Here is a 20051-nt window from a genome sequence, read left to right on the forward strand (position 1 = left end):
TGTCTTCTCTTTTTCATAAGCCTGTGTTGAATCTCCCAAGGTGCTGTCCTGTATTTTATTCAGCTTGTCAGAAACTGTAACAGATCTATTGTGGGACGATTATTACAGAGTTTTGGTGAAAGCCACTGATCAACAGAGCAATTAAAAACAATGAATACGGCATCCAGCTTTAGCTACAGCTTAGACAATACAATCCTCTCCTGGTGGACATGTTTGTTTGAAATGAAGCGGGGAGAAATGTCACTCTCTCTTTGTCTCTTTCTCTCTCACCATTTGGTATGTTGTAAATTCTATTTACTTGTCTCTCAGTACAAAATAATGACACATATTGCAGCACAATATGAGGTTGTTTATTGTTTGTAAGGTTTGGCATTGTGACTTGACACTATTTCTCACTGATATGGAGATAATTTAATAGTGCCAGCATGTGTTTAGCACACCAAACTGAACCGTGTGCCAAAGGCAGAGATTCCACATTCAAAAGCATTGAAGATGATTCATCAGAAAACATGAAAACTTATACTAATGTTCATTTGATGTCCAGTGGTGAGTTTGATTTATAGGTGAAATGCCATTTTAAAGGGGTAGTTTCCCCCAAAAAATTCAGTTGTGTTATCATTTACTCCCCCTCATGTCATTAATGTATGTCTGCTGAGCACAAAAGAATGTTAGTAACCAAACAATTTTGGTGACATTGACTGAAAAAACACCAATATATGTCTTCAAATATCTTCTTATGTTCCACAGAAGAAGGAAAAAAAGTCATACAGGTTTCCATCAACATGAGAATAAATAATGACAGAATTAAAAAAAAATTGGGTGAACTATCCCTTTAAAGGAGAACTCTGGTCAATTTTAACATTGAGCTCATTTTGTTGTAAATTTGGAGTGCTGTCAATACAGAGAACAACGACATAAATCGGTGTTGCCTACACCATGTTATCCTCTTTTTAAAATTTGCACCCTGTTGACTTCAATAGGGCAAGTACTAAACCTGCTTTTAGCCTCTTAACATCCTTGATGTGTCATTACAAGTGCATAGCCAATGTGAGTGATTCCTTCAGAGTGAACGCGGGTCAATCTGACTGCAGTACATGTGAAAGATATTAATAAACATTATGTTTATTCAGCCAGCGCTCATACCTGTATTTACATCCTGTTTTCGGTCGAAGTCCATAGTAATCGATTGTCGAGTTCACGTGCATAGGTTTAGTACCTATGATTTCGTATGAGTACGAAAACAGGATGTAAATACAGGTATGAGCGCTGGCTGAATAAACATAATGTTTATTAATATCTTTCACATCTACTGCAGTCAGATTGACCCGCGTTCACTCTGAAGGAATCACTCACATTGGCTATGCACTTGTAATGACACATCAAGGATGTTAAGAGGCTAAAAGCAGGTTTAGTACTTGCCCTATTGAAGTCAACAGGGTGCAAATTTTAAAAAGAGGATAACACAGTGTAGGCAACACCGATTTTTGTCGTTGTTGTCTGTATTGCCAGCACTCCAAATGTACAAAAAAATGAGCTCAATGTTAAAATTGACCGGAGTTCTCCTTTAAGCTCAACTGACAACCAATGCTGACATGCTGTCTATTACCACTGAAAATAATTATAATTTTGGCCTCAATTGATGTATTTAATGGCAAAGATGTACGGTCATACAACACACAAGCAAATGGCTAGACATGTGGCTTGAACTGTCAGGATGGCACACATGCCACCCAATGAATAACTAAAGAGCTAGAAAGGGACAGACTGACAGACTGTGTGTGTGTGTGTGTGTGTGTGTGTGTGTGTGTGTGTGTGTGTGTGTGTGTGTGTGTGTGTGTGTGTGTGTGTGTGTGTGTGTGTGTGTGTGTGTGTGTGTGTGTGTGTGTGTGTGTGTGTGTGTGTGTGTGTGTGTGTGTGTGTGTGAGAGAGAGAGAGAGGGAGAGGGAGAGAAATAGAGAGAGAGAGAGAGAGAGAGAGAGAGATGGTGAGGTGGTGTTGGTGCCAGGTTCATGCCAGGCTCTGCTGAAGGCGATATGCCTTAGCAAGATCCTGTGTAGGATAAGCAGAGGAAGCTGGCAGCATTAACATACCGATGCCGGAGGACTTGAGCGGAAACGCCTCTTCAGTGCCTGTCTTCTCTTCCCTTCTTATTTCACTTCCGTATGTTTCATTTCAGCCCTTTATTCCATATGTGTGCTTTCTCCTTTCTTCTATGTACTCCTCCTCCTCCTCATCCTCCATGTTTGTGTACACCACACTTTCTTCTCTACAGTATCATATTCCAAATTCAGGTTGTTACTCAAAGGGTTTCACCATCTTCTGTAGGTAGTTAGAAATATGTGGGTTGGAAGTTCATGGCAAAATTGGAAAGCGACAGCTTGTTGGGTCTGTTCTCCAGTGTGTGTAGGATGAAAATTACACTCATAAAAGCAGTTTTAAATTCCATAACAATCAAAATATGGTACATTAATTACCCAGAGACATTCAAAATACACTAACTGACTGTTGTAGCTATGGTGGGATGTTCCCACTGACTAGTTTCTCAGTTTACAGCCTATGAATTGTATTACATTTGCAATAAGTTAGCAGTCAGTTTGGCCCTCACATCTAATAAATGTGAGGACTCTGAGTTTCCTCAACATTTTAGTGAAACACGATACATAATTAAAACACTTTTATGAATACAGTCTTCATGTCATAGTGTGAGTGTTTAGTGGTGGCAAAGGTAATCTAAATGCAAAATTTAAAATGCACTATATAAAATTTGCAACATTGAACGCTTTAGATACAATAAATCATAAAATCTGTAATATTGACACATAACTGATAATGTACCAATGTATATCCAACACACTGACATGCTTTAGTTGCTATGTGGGGCATTCCTGCTAACTAGTTTCTCAATTTACAGTCTCTAAATTGTATTACGCTTGGATTAATTTACCGGTGCCGGTTGGGGCCTCACACCGGCTGTATTTTATTTTCAAAAAGCATCTGAGAACTGAGATGAACTTGCCTTTTACCGCCTGTTCGACACGAGAGTGACTATCAGTTGTCCAATCAGAGAGAGTGTGTGCGATTCCCTTGTGTTGACTCCTTGTTCCTGTTTTGGTTTGTCAGAGCATCTGTTGTTCATGTCGCTCCCCTAGTCTGAGATTTGAGCATAACCCTGGCCTCTCTCTCTCTCTCTCGTTCTCTTTGATTAAAGGTAAGATGGTAACAGTGGCCTGTGTGCTTTTTAGAGCATTAAATCCAGCCTCTGCAGATTTGCACGCCTGTCGCTCAGCCCTGTCAGGTGAATGCCAGAGAGACCGAGAGTGGTACCAGGGTCCACGGAGCTACATGGATAAACCATTTGTATCTGTTCAGTGCTGTGAACAGCGATCAGACAATGTACTCCCAGGTCTCATGGGGCGTGGTTAGCTGCGTGTGCTGTATTTGAGGCGTGAGTGATGTGTGGGGTGGAAAGGTAGTACCCCCGCAGGAGAGGACCATGGGGCAAGATGCCACAGGGTGCCACCCACATCATGTGCTCTTCCCCATAGTTGCCCTCCAGCGTTCTCTATGCAACTCCTTTCCTTCAGGTTATCCACAAAACTAAGTAGCCTCATCGAGTGAGTTAGTTGATATTAGCATGGGCATACTTGTGTGATCTGTTTAGTTTTTGTCTCTTGAGATGTTCTACTGTTCATTAGGTTACTTCCTAAAGCAATATTTCTCATGAGTAATTGACACTTGGAGACATTTGAAACGCAGCTTGTTAATGCTTTTTGAAGCATATGGTTGGTGATTGACATTGGCTAGTATGTTTTCTTCTTTAGTGACAATATCCATCAAGGATGCTCCCTTATTAAAAGTTTAGCAAATATCAATAATTATTATTTTTTGTTATTGGCCAATATTAAAGTAGGCATGAAACATAATTTCTGACTGTCTTTTCTTCCCCATTATGATAGGGAATACTTCAGATCATGGTATATCTGAGATACTAAGTTACTATCTCGAATGAGATAAACTGTAGTGCAGGACAGGATTTTGTCCATCAGGAATTGACTGGATCGTTGGATGCTGGGATTGTTTGCTAATGTAACTGGTGTAAGTTAAGGTTTTTCAATAAAGGGCACATGAATTTAAACATATACAGTATGTAGCATGTATGCATGTATGTGCACAGATGCATTGTTTATAATTAACAATACAATATTCAATAAAAAAATTGTCAAATTTAATTTCATGGTGACTTTAAAATCCTGTATTATTATCTCTAAATAAGTAAAAAAACAAGAAAAACTAAAAGCATTCATTTTTAAATGCTGCAAGTGAAATTACTCATCAAAACATTATTATGTACAGTCTGAAAAATAGTTATTCATTTAGAGATTGGCTAAACATTACATTTAACAGTGTTATTAAATATTAGTGTTTTTAGAAAATTGACATCTGAGAATTAAGTTATGGCAAAGGTAATTTAATGTAAAAATATGGGAACTGAGCATACATAATATGAAATGACAATGTACACCCAACATTGACCAGTACAATACATTATAGATCACGTACACACTGCAGCTAAATTTGGTTATCAGTTCACCTTTTAATGCTTAATCCTGTTCTGTACACACACACAGTTCGGTAATTTACATGAGTGACTGCATTCTACAACCGAATTAACTTCCGAAAAATGCAGGTAATGTCAACCGCATTTACAAAAATTCTATGCAGTGTACGGAACGTACTGAAAAACTAGTTGTTAATGAGGTATGAGAGATGACAGACAAGAGAAACATCTCTTATTTAAATGTGGTTGTCACTCCTGAAACTATGCAGTGTGTACATAGCCAAAAAATATGAAGGCCTAATTTTGGTATTGTTCCAGCATATCATGCATCCCTAATATGCATTCTATCCACACATGGACAGGTGGAGCCAGGGCTGTGTTATCCACCTGGAGGGGACACTCTTTACTCTGCGCTAATCCTGATAGCTGTTTCTAACATTAAATTGCTCTTTTACTCTTATGGTAGAATGTACTTTTGCCTTTGTACATACACCACACATCCTTTAACAGCAATTCATACCTTACGACATGAGAAACTAATCATCATAAATCACTCCCTGCCTTTAAGAGAGTTCAGCATCCTGTTGAACAGGATGCAAATGCTAAAGTAGGATCTGCTAGATTAGAACCAAACAAAAGCAGGTGAGCCACAATGTTAACACAAGTAATTTGATTCTTTTGTAAACCTGTGTAGACAAGGGTTTAGCTTTTGTTGTAAAATTGATGTTTGTTGAAAATGATTTGCGTTATGATTCTCAGATGATTTTTTTGCTTGTTTAATTTAAGATCATTATGTTGGGTTGGGTGTGGGTTTGTAGAGTTAAATCTGCTAATAGACTGTAATTCAGATGTCTGTTTTAAACATATATGAAGCAATCCCTCAAAATGGCTGGACTGAATCCACTTTTACTCTGGACAAGACAGTTGTATGTAAATGCGGTCACAAGTGGCGGCAGTAATTCTGTCACTATGATTCTCTGCTCATTTCTGCACCTCCAAACCACTTCGTTGGAGAGAAATTTGGCACGCAGCTCGCACTACAAAAGGGGGAGGGAGCGTGGTGGTGTAACCTGTTCGTTTTTTAATTAAGTGAACCATCCTCATCAAAGGCTCACCTGGTATTTTGGGTTTGTTCGATAATGATGCTTGATAATGATGAAAAAGTGTCTGAGCAACAAATAATACCGTGGGAGAGGACATCAAATCTTCACATGCCTTGCTCTGAAATAGCAAACCGGTTGAGGATTAATTGAATCGGAAACTTTTTTTTGACAGACAACATATTGTATTCCAAGTGTTTGTTTTTCAGAGGAACCGTGTTTTGTAGTGTGTATAATGGCAGGCAGCCAAAGCTTGGCTAAAGAGCTCAATTAAAGGTAAGACGCTAAGCACATGAACATCACTCATGACGTAAAATGGCTAACGCTGCAGATATGACTCACTCTCTGTGCCAGATGCCACAATGAACAGATGCTCTGAACATATCAGTTATACATTTTTGGAAGGGAAAATGATTTGGCACTAGGTTAAATAAAGATTTTGGTTGGTTGAGGTTAGTTAACTGTTGTGGTAAATGGTAAATGTGTCCGTTGACCTTTATAGAAGCACTGATTGATGCTAACAGTGGATGAACTGTTACTTTGGAAGATGTTTATCAGCTTTGAGAAGCAAAAAATCTCTCAGAATTCTCCTTGAAATAGCTGTATAAAAAGCAAGAACCATGCAGACACACAAATAATACACACACATATTGTGTTCTTATTCACCATGGGCAAAAATACTCTCCCCCATCAAATATTCATTCAGGCAAGCTGCTGAATGATTTTCTGTCTGTTCTAGCCATGTGCGGTGACTGTCTGGAGGTGGACGGAGTGAGTCAGGAGTCATTAGGCCTGAAGAGTCTGCAGGGTCCTCAGATTTACAGGAAGGAGGGGGAATGGATGGTGACATGTTGATGTTGTACTCAGTATATTGGGAGTCCCTTGAGAAGACTGACCCTCTCTCTTTTATATCTCCCGGTTCCTCTTCATCCTCGGACATTTTTTGCCCCGTCACTCCATTTTCTCATTCACACACAGCCTTTAGACTTCAGAGCGACACAAATGATAACTTTCTGTACTTTGTGTTAGTGCTTTCCTTCCAGGGGAGCAGAGGCTAAACAGTAGTGAAGAATGTAATCTCTCAGATTGACTTGGCTGTCTGGCTCATGCTTGTTTGCTCTCAGACACTGGCCTCGGGCCAGCTGAGGGTCTGTGAGTCTGACAACTGAGCCCCTTTAGCGATCCACCCTGCTGTTTCCAGATCAGCAGTTAACCCCTTAAGCTGGTCATCTCACCGTCCCCCGTAGCTGAGCTCTGTGGGTGAACACAGCTATCCACCGAGGTTCAGAGAGATTACAGTGTGGTTTATGCAGCTTTAATGGGAATCGCATGAAGCAGAGGAAACAATTACTGCTGCTAAACACAGCAATGCTCAATTATACTTGCAAAAATGTAAAGGTCACATCATGAGGAATACAATTTTGCTTGATCTTTTGATATAAAAGAGTTGAGTGTACTATGAAAACAATTTTCATAACTTCAACTTTGTCCTGAGTCCAAAATTAAGAAACCACCATTGGAACAAAAGACTGAATTGGGGGGACCCATGCTGTTTCTTTGAATAAAAAAAACAAAAAAAAACATTATCGTGTCGGGCCTGATACTGCTCTTGTGTACTCGTACTCATTAAAATGCTCCGATACCAACAACCACTTTATATCTAAAGTGAACATAAACAGTTGAAAAGAAAATGCGTGTGTAATAGTATGTTGAATACGTGCAGCTCTTAAAGTGACAGCAGCCTAATAAACCTACTGCTGTCTTTGTCCTCAATGTTAATCTGACAACGAAAGACTCGCTGCTCTTGACTGGTTGAGCCCTCCTGGAGCATCTCTAAATATTCACTGTACTATTAAATAAGGATAAAATATGATAGCGCAATAATATGAACAGTTAAAGTAACAGTACATCAAATAATTCTAAAAAAAGTACATAACTGTTTTCAACATTGATAATAATTGTAAATGTATATTGTAAATGTTTCTTGAGCAGCAAATCAGCATATTAGGATTTCTGAAAGAGCATCTGACACTGAAGAATGGAGTAATGATGCTGAAAATTTAGCTTTGCATCACAGGATTAAATTACAATATTCAAATAGAAAACAGTTATTTTAAATTGCAATTAAAATTTCACAATATTATAGTTTTTTTTTTTTTTTTTTTTTTTATCAAATAAATGCAATCTTGGTGAGCAAAAGAGACCAATCCCAAACTTTTGAATGGCAGTGTATGCAAAACTTGTTAGATATGTAATGAAGTGGCACATTTCATTCTCAGGGTCAGATATGGGTGAAAATGGTCATTAAAGAGAGTTATGATTATAATTTTATAAGTGGACCTCGACGGGAAAAAGATAACAAAAAACTGTCTGTTATGACCTCTTTAAATAATGATGAACATAAGTTTTGTCCATATTTTCTGTGTATTTGCTACTGTTGTATTGCATTACAAGAGTTTTACTAGAAACTGAGACAAATCTCACATGTTTATCCTGCTATTGTGCTGCATATAAACTTTTATTTGAACTGGAACATTCCCATTGTCCTCTTTAAGAACCTTCTCCAGTTCAATTGTTAATGTGCTCTTTAGTCTCAATGTCTATGTTAGTCCTTAGGAGTCCACTGGAAAAACACAAAGGCTTCTGTAAACCCTCATTGTGGCTTTTCGTTTGCGTGTTGACGCTAGTAAAGCTCAGTCAGTGTAGACAAAGGGCTGGGTACATTACACAGCAAATTACTTAATATCAATGGATGGGAAAAATCTATTCCATTTACTACAAAGATAGCCTGTTTGATTCTGTCAAGCATGTGTTTACCTATCACTTTCACTACAATGCTTTATTACCGTTAACACACGCACACATCACCTCCTCCTTATAGCTAGCACACATTCTTTTAAACAAACACATGCATGCACACAGAATTATAATTTTTTTTTTCCTTTCTCCCTCTCTCACACACGCAGACACACACGCACGCACACACACGCATACACACTGTGTAAACACAAATCCTCCACCCATTACCCACGTCTGTGATTCTGCTGTACCTGCTTGTTGCAGTGCCCCAAGGGCCTGCGAGGCCTGAACGCTCCCTTCAACAAATTGTTGGAAGTTCACAGGCTTTTAAATGCCACACTTTTAATTACACTATTTACTTAAAAGGCTGCAACAAAGCTATTCACACAGCAGGAAGAGCAGGTGATTCAGGACTTCAAACACCTGGTGGATGTTCTCTTAAATTTGATCATCTGATTTTTTTTTGTTTCATTCTGATTATCTGTAGATTATGCATTGCATGAATGCTGCTCATATTTGAACGAATTCCTTTTCTATTATCTGTCCTTTTGTAATGGTGTCAGTTTTACAGGTAGAATGTGCTATTTCACAGCTGTCATTCGTGAGAACATGACAGTTAGCACCTGCGGCTCTCTCTGTAACTATTTCTTAGTAACTGAGACCAGCCTTTCCTGTACTCTGAGTTTCCGGAAGTGAAATATTAGTGATACGTGTCAATGATAAGTTGTAAAACAATGGCATTAACAGTGTATTTTATGTTAGAGGATGGCTCAATTTGTTTCTAATGAGATGGTATGAATGAATGCATAATGTTTGAATAGAATAATGATACATGGCTAGTGTCACTTCCCAAAATGAGATTTATTTTTTATTTTTTCACTTATACCTCCACTGTAATCATCTAATTATTCAATCCAATCATTTTACGTCATCCGTTGTAATTGTATTCATCGGTTTTATTTGCTATGCACTTGCACTTGCCTACGTTGTTCAAACTGATGCTTTTCACCATTGTTATTCTGCTTAGTTATGTTGTGCTTTCATTTTAGTAATAGAGTATAAGGTTTTCTAATGCATTGTGTATCATAAACTAACTATGAGAACATTTTATTTATTATTTATTAATTTCAGTTCATGTTCATTTATAAATATACCATTGTTCATTGTTATACACTACCCTGGAAATCCAGAGTTCTCGCGAGAGCACAAATTGAATTTGCTCAGCGAGTTTACTCTGGCGTCGAGCAATGATGCTCATTAAATATGCCTTTGTATCCGAGCTGCACCAATCACATTGGGTTATCTGATATAGGCGGGCCAGAGGCGAGCTAAACAGATGACGACAGCGCTGTGACATCGAAGTCATTAGTAAACATTGCAAGATGGCTATGGATGAACACCAGTTGTTTGAAACAGCTTTGGCCGCTACAATGAATGAGTTAGACTTGGCTTTTTATCTAAAAGAGGAACAGAAGACGGCGCTCAAATCGTTCCTTTGCAAGAAGGACTTATTGTTGTGATTGGTCGTAGTGTTATCCAATTGCGTGAGTGAGATTTTCAAGTGCCGCCCCTCGAGCTGGCCGATTTTCATTAGTCAATGCCAGACCCTTAATCTTTCAGATTTGGGTCTGGATTTCCAGGCTAGTTATACACCACTGTTAAAAAAAGTAAAATGTTGTAATATTTTTTGAAAAAAGTGTCATCAAAGCTTTTCCATGTCAATATATTGTAAAATGTAATTTATTCCTGTGATGGCAAAGTTGAATTTTCAGCATCATTACTCCAGTCTTCAGGTTTTTTTGTTGTTTTTTTATAACATAGGACCTAATAGATGTCCTTTGGCCATCAGACTCCGGTCAAGTGTAGACCAATGAAATTGCAGTATATCTGTCAGAACAGGCCTATTTGTCACATTTCTTTCCACTCTGTGATGGCCTTTGTCATGAGCTAAGCGGGTGTATGTTGTGTTAGTGTCAAGGACATATAGGCATACAGGTGTATGTTCTTTTATGTATCCATGAGACTGATTGTTTTACTGGTGCATTTGTCAGTTTTCATGGCAGTGATGTAGCAGACATTTAACATGTTAAACGCAGTGTTAGTGTTCCCAGCCTCGCTGTTATCCACTTCCTGATCACTCAAAGATTTATTGGCCCTCAAACACTCCCCTGTGAAAAACTGCAAACATTCAGAACCTCATAACCTCCTCTCCCTCAGGCACTTTTCTCTCTCTCTCACACACACACACATACACATGCACATATATAGCCCTTTCCTTCTCCTAACCTCTCCATATTTCATTCCGACATGTAAATAAACACCATCAGAGTGAAAAACCCCTAGTGTCGTTTTAAACCTACTAATTAGTTTTGGCCCAGAATATCACAATGTTGTATGTGGCAGGCTGTCACCTCACTAGGTTGGACGTGTCAGGGCACAAGTTACTGCAACACTATTTGTTTTTGCTTAGATGATATCCAAAGGGACCGCAGTCCAGGTGGGAAAACGTCCAAAGGGGATCATTGAGACCCGTGCAGCTTCACTCAAATGTACATTTTACTGAACTGACTGACAAACAACTTCAAACCTGATTGTTGCCCTCTTTACACACTTCTCCTTATTACTACCTGTCTTTGTGTGTAGTGGCGTTTCGTGTGCTGTAAACCGGTGCTAGTGTTGACATCTGGCTGCGTTCTTTCATGAGGCCTGAGGGGGGCGATCGGAGGGGCGTGTGGGATAATTTGTTATGGTGTTAACAGGCTAATAGATGTCCACCTGGTTTTGAGAGTTCAGAGACAGCAGTGGCCTCCTCTGCAATCAGCTTAAGACTTCAGCCCCTTTTTATTACCCCAATTATGAGAGCCGTTTAGAGGCAACCGCTGTGTGTGTTTTTCATGTCATCTGGTTGGGTTAGGATCCAGACACCCACTCTCACCACATCAAACGAGCCCGTCTGAGTAAAGGTGTGCTGGCGGGGTCTTTCCCTATTTTCTCTTGCGGTGTCTGTGTGTCCTATACTAGAGCTTGGGAGAGCTGGTTTCATGTGGTCTGCTGTGAGCTGTTGGAGTACAGAAGCAAAAGGCCTCCTGCCTCTGGTGGACTCATCGCCTTGCACCCAAAAATAGCTCCGCTCATTAACTCCCAAACTTACACCCCCAAAAAAAGGGGGAAAACCCAACTCTATTTTTTTGTAGCCATTTATTGATGATAATGGTAGATCCGATGCTAGTTCTATTTGCCTGAGGTTTTTAAAATTATCACATGCCAGTCATTTACCCAGACAGTCAACAAAATATTTACTTACTTACACTAAAAAAATGCTTGGTTGTTTCAGTTTGGGTCAAATATGGACAAACCCAACCGCTTAAATTTAAAGTTTAAATGTACATATTTAAACCAAACTGTTGGGTTTGTCCATATTTGACCTAAACATAGGCTGAGTAGTTTTTAATTTTTAACTACATTGTTTTTCATTTTTTAATGTACTTTTTTTCAATTTGATTTTTTAATTAGTCTTTTCTGTTTAGTTTAGTTTTGGGGTTTTGTTATTTTTTTTATTTTTTTTTTTATTTTATAGTCATGAAAAAGTACTTTAGTTTCAGTTTTTCCTTGTAAGGTTTTATTTTTTATTTCAGTTAACATTTTTTTTTGTATTATTATTCTAGTTATAGTTCTGCACGGATTCACAAATGATCTGAGGATGGACTCTTGCTTTCTGACAGGAAATCAATGAAACTGAATCATTGATGTTCCTAAAACTCATTGACAAATAATGTCCATTTACATCCAGTTTAGATCAACTCCATTTCAGTTCAGACACAATAAAAAAAGTAATCAGAAAAAAAAAAGAAAAAAAAAGAAAAAGAAAGACAGACCCATACGGGATTATCTGAAGAATCTGTTGAAGATGTTATCAGTGTGCTTGTTCGTACTCTTATATTGGAGATGTGATTGCTTGCATGAGCCTTAGAGCCAAACTGTGATTTATGATCGGCTCACTTGTTTTTGCATGACTCATTTGATGGTATTTTCTGAACGGGGCCAATCACTGCCAAAGATCATAAAACTACACACCTGTGTGTCGACCTACATACACCCTTCACACCTGTGCGCGTGAAATGAGAACAAAGAAATCTGAAAAGAAAAAAAAAATCTAAAATTTACAGCAGGCACATCCAGAATTCGCATAGACGCACCGCTGAACAAAAAGTGCTTATAGCATGCAGATACAGGATAGCACACAGGCTAACCTCACCGTAGTGTCTTAATCAAACAGCCCATTTGTAGCTGTACGGTTGTAAATGATCTCCTGGTGGGCTAATGCAATTAGCATTGTCTTCTGTCTGTGTACCCAGCATTTTAGCCCTACATCTATCAGCGTAATGGTGGCGGGCAGAAGCTCTGATGTTGTCTAATAAGGGCATTTTACTCCCTTTAAGAGAGGGGGGCAGGTAATGTACGACCTTGGAGGTGAAGTCCATCGCCGTGCTATAAACCACAGCGATATGTCAAAGAGAGGGAAAGTCCAACTAAAAAGAGGTTTTAATCATTTCATTTATCAGTTCCTTCTTGCTTTTCACTCCCCCTCTCCTCTAGTTTATCTCAGTTGGAGGAGGATACAGAGAGCGAGGGAAATCGATGCGGAGAACATTACAGTAAAATGTATTGATCAGACACAGAGAGAGCCTTGCGTGCTGCCCAGATATGGCCTAGTGATGCAATGCTTAAAGGAATTTATCCACTGCCTTCTGCATTAACCTTTTATTGACTGCTTGCCTGTCCATAATTAACACTCACTTTAGCTAAAGTGGTTAGTTTCAGCTGGGAGGCCAGGTGTGCGTGTATGCGTTGTATTGTTCGCAGACCGAGTCGAAGTTCAAGTGCACCGAATGTGTCGGGTGGGAGTATGTGAGCCACCCCCCAGAAGAACAGAGGTGATAGATCTCCTTCCCTCCACATTAGCTCGCTATTCCAGCAGGCCTGGCTGTAGGGTTATAGGGTTTCAGAGCAAATTGAAATGAGTGATTGTAACGTCGATCTCTCCTGAGCGCGGGTCAGATGGGAGAGGTAGACTGCATCTCGCAGAGGTTAATCTGTATGGATGGTTGGCATACACTTCCAAATATACTTCCAATAGTATACACACACACCACACACACACACACACACACACACACACACACACACACACACACGCACACACACACACACACACACATACGTTGTGTTTTTTGGGGACTTTCCATAGACATAATGATCTTTATTCTGTACAAACTGAATATTCTATCCCTTTACACTAACACTACCCCTAAACCTACCCATCACAGAAAACTTTCTGCTATTTTACATTTTCAAAAAAGATAATTCTGTATGATTTATAAGCAGTTTTCCTCATGGGGACCAAAAAATGTCACAACAATGATTTTGGATATTGCCATCTTTGTGGGGACAAAATGATGTAGGGTTTACCCAGGCCACAGACACACTTTGACTGCAGATGGGAAGTGATTCAACATTATGAAATTAAAAAGGTCTATATTTTTGGAGGTTGCTTAACATCTGTCTGAATTGATTTACTCTCACCACAGATAATGCTGTACCATCTTAAAGGGAAACTCCCATCCTGATTTTCTCACCATCTTGTTTTTCAAAGCTCTTATGTCTTTATTGTTATTATTATTATTATTATTATTCGTGGAACACAAAAGGAGGTGTTTTAATTAAAGTCCAAGCTGCTGTTTTCTTTACAATGAAAGTAAATGGTGACCATGGCTGTCAAGTAAGATATTTTGGGAGTAATTATTACAATTTTGGTCTTTTCTACACGCAAAACTGTTATATGACATCATAATTATTATTATAATATAGGGCGAACATTTTCTACTGCTTATCTGTTCTCTTTGGAGCTTGACAGTTTCAGGTCACCTTTCACTTTTATCGTATGTAAAAGAGATCATTCTAATATTCTTTCAGAAATCATTCTAATATGTTGATTTGGGGCTCAAGAAATATTTCTTATCACAGTTGTAAACAGTTTCATTCAATTTGTATTCTATTTTAAATATTTTTATGGAAGCCGACACAGTCTTTACTGTCAATTTTGATCAATTTAATGCGCTCTTTCTAAACGTGTATTTATTTCTTTAAAAAATAAAAATAAAAACTGCCCCCACACTTCTGAACGGTATAGTGCATGTTAATTTATACAGCCTTTAAATGCTGTAAAAGTATTGTTTATTGTTAGTATAACAGCTTCGACATTCTGCTAAACTTCTCCAATTGTCTTCCACCTGTCATTCACAAGTTAGAAACAACATAAGAGTGAGTCATTGATCCCAAAATGTTAGTTTTTGTGCAAACAATCCCTTTAAGTGTGTATGTTTGAGTGGATCTTTATGGCTAGCATTCATTCCATTATGGTCTCTTTCACCACAGTCTATTTACTTCAGTTACCTCTTCTCTGTCTCTTCCAATAATCCAGTAAATGATGAGAGAGTTTAAACACACACGCATGCGTGTATATAACGAGCTCTCATATTATTTATGAACTGATGTGCTACATTAGGGTACTTAGCGCATGTTAACGGATGTTATTGTCAAGCCCTGATGCAGTATGAGGATGATATATCGAAGCGCTATATGCTAATTCCACCCTCGGCGTGTAATGCAGCCTCTCATGTGGCTGGTGCAGTTGGACAGACAGCACTTAACAGGAGAGCCACTCTACCATTAAGTGGCCCTTACAAAATATATAACCACAAATAGTGTCAGAGAGGGGCTGTCCTCTGACCACGGGACAGCACAGACTCATCCATAACATTGGCCTCCTCTGGGCACCGCTGCAGTCTTTGAGTGGATGAACATAAGTGTTTATTATAGGCTATGATTGCTTGAGACGAGCATTTGTGCCAGGAGAACTTTGTGTATTTGTGAGGATAGTGATTATTCATGTAAGTGTGTGAGTCCCACGCCTCTAATGATGCTAAACTGAATTTTTTTTTATTTTTTTTTTTACGTTATTTGAAGCAATAAGAGCATATTTTGAGTGATGCTTTCCCATGCAATCGTCCCCACCACAGTGCTAGGTTGTTGTCTGTGGTTGCCAAGGTGTTGCTATGTGGTTGCTATGGTAGTTGCTTACTGGCTCAAGTCCAAAGAATCCACCCACCCCCAAGTCTCTATGATATTTTGTTTCCTAATTTTGGCTCATAATTTTTCCAAATATTTTAAAATGAAAAATGACACATTTCTGAAGGAATCTCTTTTGCTCACTAAAGCTGCATTTATTTGAACAAAAGTACAATAAAACAGTACTATTGTGGAATTATTACAATGTAATAGGTGAATATTTTATTTTATTTTTATAATATATTTTAAAATATAAATAATGTATTCCTGTGACAGCTGAATTTTCAAATCATTCTAATATGCAGATTTGGTGGTCAGTAAAACGTCTTATGCATTAACTCATTTTTTAAAAATTAAGTTTATTTAACACACACGCGCACACACACACACACACACACACACACACACACGCACACACACACACGCACACACACACACACACACACACACACACACACACACACACAAACAGTTTCTTCATATTTATGAGAAGCTATGTTGTCATATTCTAGTGAAAAACCACACTGAATGTTAATTAGGTAACAAAATGAAATTCTGCAACATCAAAGTTACTTTGGAATTAAAGCCACAGGCTTCACCTGCCCAGGTGTAAATGATTGAGATATTAATCAGCACTGGCCAGGTGCGTTTAGAATGTGATTTACACTGCTTACACTTGTAGGATTGCAGAAGTGCATTCCTAAGGCTTCCTTCAAAGGAGGAGCAAGGGGATGATGCCATTTCCCCCCCCCCCCCCCCCCCACACACACACACACACACACACACACACACACACACACACACACACACACACACACACACACACAAAAGCTGCACAGTCCTCTGCATTTTTATAAACGTGTCATTAGGGCAGGTTATTGTGTGTTGTAAAGAAATCAGGAAATGAGTGTGTGGACTGCCCCTAGACAAACACACACGTCTTTGTGTGTTTAAGGTGAAATTAACTATTCACGCAAACTCTGGAAAGCACACACAGTAGCCTGGGGGTGTTTTCGAGTCAGTTTTTCATTTTCGAGTCAAAATACATTTTCATTGTATACACTACAGTTAAAAAAAGTTTGGGGTCAGTAATATTTTTTAAAGTTTGGTGCTCAGGAAGCATTTCTTATTTATATCAATGTTAAAAACTGTTGTGCTGCTTAATATTTTTGTGGAAACCTGGGGTACATTTTTGATGAATACAAAGTTCAAAAGAACAAATGTCTTTCTTGTCACTTTTGATCAATTTAATGTCTTTGATGAATACATGTATTATTTTTTCAAGAAGAGAATCTCACTGACCCTAAACTTTTTAACTTCAATGTAAAAATATAATAAATATTGCATTTATTTATTTATTTAGTTTTAGTTTTTATATTATATCTATCAAATTATCAAGTTTTTAATTCCTTTTCTGTCCCAACAGATGCCAATCCAGCCTAGCACAGACCTTGCCCCCTGAGGAAGCACCTGTCGACCGCCCCTATTGGAGTAATGACGATCCTGACATGCCCCTCCCCTTTGACCTCTCTGACATCATCAACCGCGTCGAGTCACTTCTCTGGAGGTAAAGTTGAATTACTGTGTTTTTGTTGACGTCTTGTGTTTTCTTTTATGTAGAGATTGGTATTAAAATAATTTAAATATTTGGCCTTAAGGATTGTTAGCCATTTATGATGATCAGATCAGATCTGATGATGTTCAATCTGTCAATTTCGTGATTGAAAAGTGCTTCATAGATTGATCAAGTAAAGCATAAATTCCCAAAATGTGACTTACTTTCGCTTTTTCTTTCCTTCTAGGATGTAAGAAGTTAGTAAAAGAGGGAGATAAATGGAGAGAAAGAATGTTATGGGTGGATGTTAGGAGATAGAGGCCATGATGGAGATCACAGGTGACAAAAAAACAGTACAACACACACCTGTTCAGTTTCTCCTTTGTGGCCCACCTTTGCCTGAAGACCAACATTCACCTTCACACACACCACACTGAGGTCCACTCGGATGGACCGACGGAATTAAGGATGGATACCGGGGTGCATACAGGGTGACATCTGGACGGGACATTTTATTTCCTATTTCCATCAGTATCGTTTACTATCACTTTAACAGAGTCCGTAGTGTTACAATGACCATTCATAGATGCATATCAGTAGTAGCATACAATACCTATCCATAAATATACGTATATATAAATATATATCCATAAATGTATGTGTTTTACTTCAGTTCTCCATATATCCTCTGAAGCTTTTTTTGGACAGACATTATATAGATGTACACAGTATACACAGTTCACTTCTCCTCTATGTGTGTGTTTGTCTGCGTGCCATCTTTTGAGGAAGAAAGTCGGTAAAAAAGGATATGAGATTGTGGAGGTGTGATGACATCATTAACGGGTGTCATATGCGTGCTGTTGCCTTTTACCTGGCGTATTGTCTAGGGATTTAGTATGTTTGAATTTGCCCCAAGTGTGTTTGAATGTTTGTGTGCGCGTCCTTCTGAATGTTTGTAGGGAGAAGGTAAAGATAATGGTGTTAGACTGACTTTGTCGATGATGTTTGTCTAGGTGCATGCAGTACGAGATACACACATCGTGTAGGCGGTTTTATTTCTGTGTGACTGAATTTGAGTGTGTGTGTGTGTGTGTGTGTATACAAAAGATGTTTCTCTCCCAAGCCAAGTAGTGTCAATATGCGGCTTTTACTGAGTTCCCAGGAGAACTTACACCCCTTGTGTCGCATTATTCTCGCAGCTCATTGGCTTTTAACCTTTCAATAACGCCTGCCTATGTCTGAAATGCTGCCAGTTTCGGGAGGAATGCACTCGAACATCTTTTAATGAGTGAAGGAGGAAAAGCACTCTGATGTCCTCTAAATGAATGAAGGATGAATGAAAAAGGGATGACTGTTGAAGTCCAGCAGCTTTCTTTTTGTTTTTTATGCTTTTCTATGTCATCAGTGTTAATGTAGAAGATCCATATTATAGTATTCGATGAAGATGCTTAAATGTGTTTTATACTTTTGAAGTTTTTGAGTTGTCATTGGTTGCCAAATACTGTGTTCTTGCTGAGTAAATGCTGTGAGGTTGGTTTATAAATGTGTATGTGCATATATAATCTTTATTTCATTGTGGGTTTTTTTTCTGTATTCTTTTCCGGAGTGCCACAAGCCCCACTGCTTTTCTGGAAGCATTGTGTGTGCAAAGCACTAGTTATGATAGAAATAAAATACAATGCTGGTTTATCAATCAGTACATGGTTATTCATTCTTTTTTGTATGCAATTTTATTTGTACATTGGTAGCAATTTATAATTTTTTTTTTAAATAATTACTCATAGTCACCATCAATATAAATAACCTATGGATATTTCATCCATTATATAATTTTTTTAATGGTTAATTAATGGAATTTTATGAAATACTGTAATAGAAGTGTTACCTATAATAACTGTATCCAAAAGTCAGAGAGCAGTGAAAATGCCTTTACTTTGCTCAGATTTAATTCAATGCTTTTTTGTTGTTGTTTGTTTGTTTTATATTATAAATGACTATATCAGCATTTGAGGGAAAAGTTGAATTTAAAACTGTACACATTTCAGAATGGTTTAGCATTTGGTTTATTGACTAGAATTCCAAGCAAGAAAATCTGGTCTTTTGTAAAAATGAGCTCACTTGAAAAAATTTGAGTGACCTTTAACCTTTTTTAAATTTCCAGGATTTTTGAATCTCAGATGTGGTTTAAGATGTTTGGATCAAACTTTGTCTTGTGTATCATTCGTGTATATTTCTTATACTCTCAGAGCTATTATGGGGGCCAATAGACTCGTTTAAGCTCTTGTCTCAGCTCTATTAAAGTGTGTGTGTGTGTGTGTGTGTGTGTGTGTGTGTGTGTGTGTGTGTGTGTGTGTGTGTGTGTGTGTGTTTTGCCTGTAGGGGTTGGAGGTGTTTCCTCTAGTCTGTAGTGAAGGTGTGATAGATGGCTGAGCCTCAGGTGAGCAGGTGATCGGTGAATGGCCACTCTTCACTACAGTCTGTTTTCAGGCATGTGTGCACAGGTATGCATTGTTCTAAGGTCATCAGTAGTTTCTCTCTTACATCACTGTTGGTGAGAAGAAGATGACCAGGTGCATGTGGAATTAAGTACGTGTGTGTGTGTGTGTGTGTGTGTGTGTGTGTGTGTGTGTGTGTGTGTGTCCTACAGGCATGCTGATTATTATATGATTGACAGCTAAGTTAAAGTTGGATCACATCTCAGAGGTGACATTCAACAAATATACATGATTTGAAGGACAAATGCATTGTTACACATTATACTTAATACTGTTATGACTGATAATGCACTGAACAGTTTTTTTCACCATCACAATATAGCTGTTGAGTTTGTAATCCTAAAACCTGGAAGAGATTTTGTTTTTTCCTATGGGTTGGAAAAATATCAGTTTCGATTTATGATTCAAATCTGTGG

General features: G+C 38.3%; 1 protein-coding gene across 1 annotated transcript in view; it reads left to right on the plus strand.

Annotated features, from left to right (window-relative positions):
- The window catches only part of fto (FTO alpha-ketoglutarate dependent dioxygenase), a 151357-nt gene extending 132507 nt beyond the window's left edge, over positions 1 to 18850 (plus strand). Inside the window, exons 9-10 of the mRNA XM_081359445.1 lie at positions 17012 to 17152; positions 17388 to 18850. Coding sequence (XP_081215571.1) covers positions 17012 to 17152; positions 17388 to 17394 — 148 coding nt within the window. The 3' untranslated portion in view covers positions 17395 to 18850. The remainder of the gene's footprint in view (positions 1 to 17011; positions 17153 to 17387) is intronic.
- Positions 18851 to 20051: the final 1201 nt, after the last annotated feature.

This window comes from Scardinius erythrophthalmus (assembly GCF_964197995.2).
Source record: "Scardinius erythrophthalmus genome assembly, chromosome: 2".
NCBI classification, from domain to species: Eukaryota; Metazoa; Chordata; class Actinopteri; order Cypriniformes; family Leuciscidae; genus Scardinius; species Scardinius erythrophthalmus.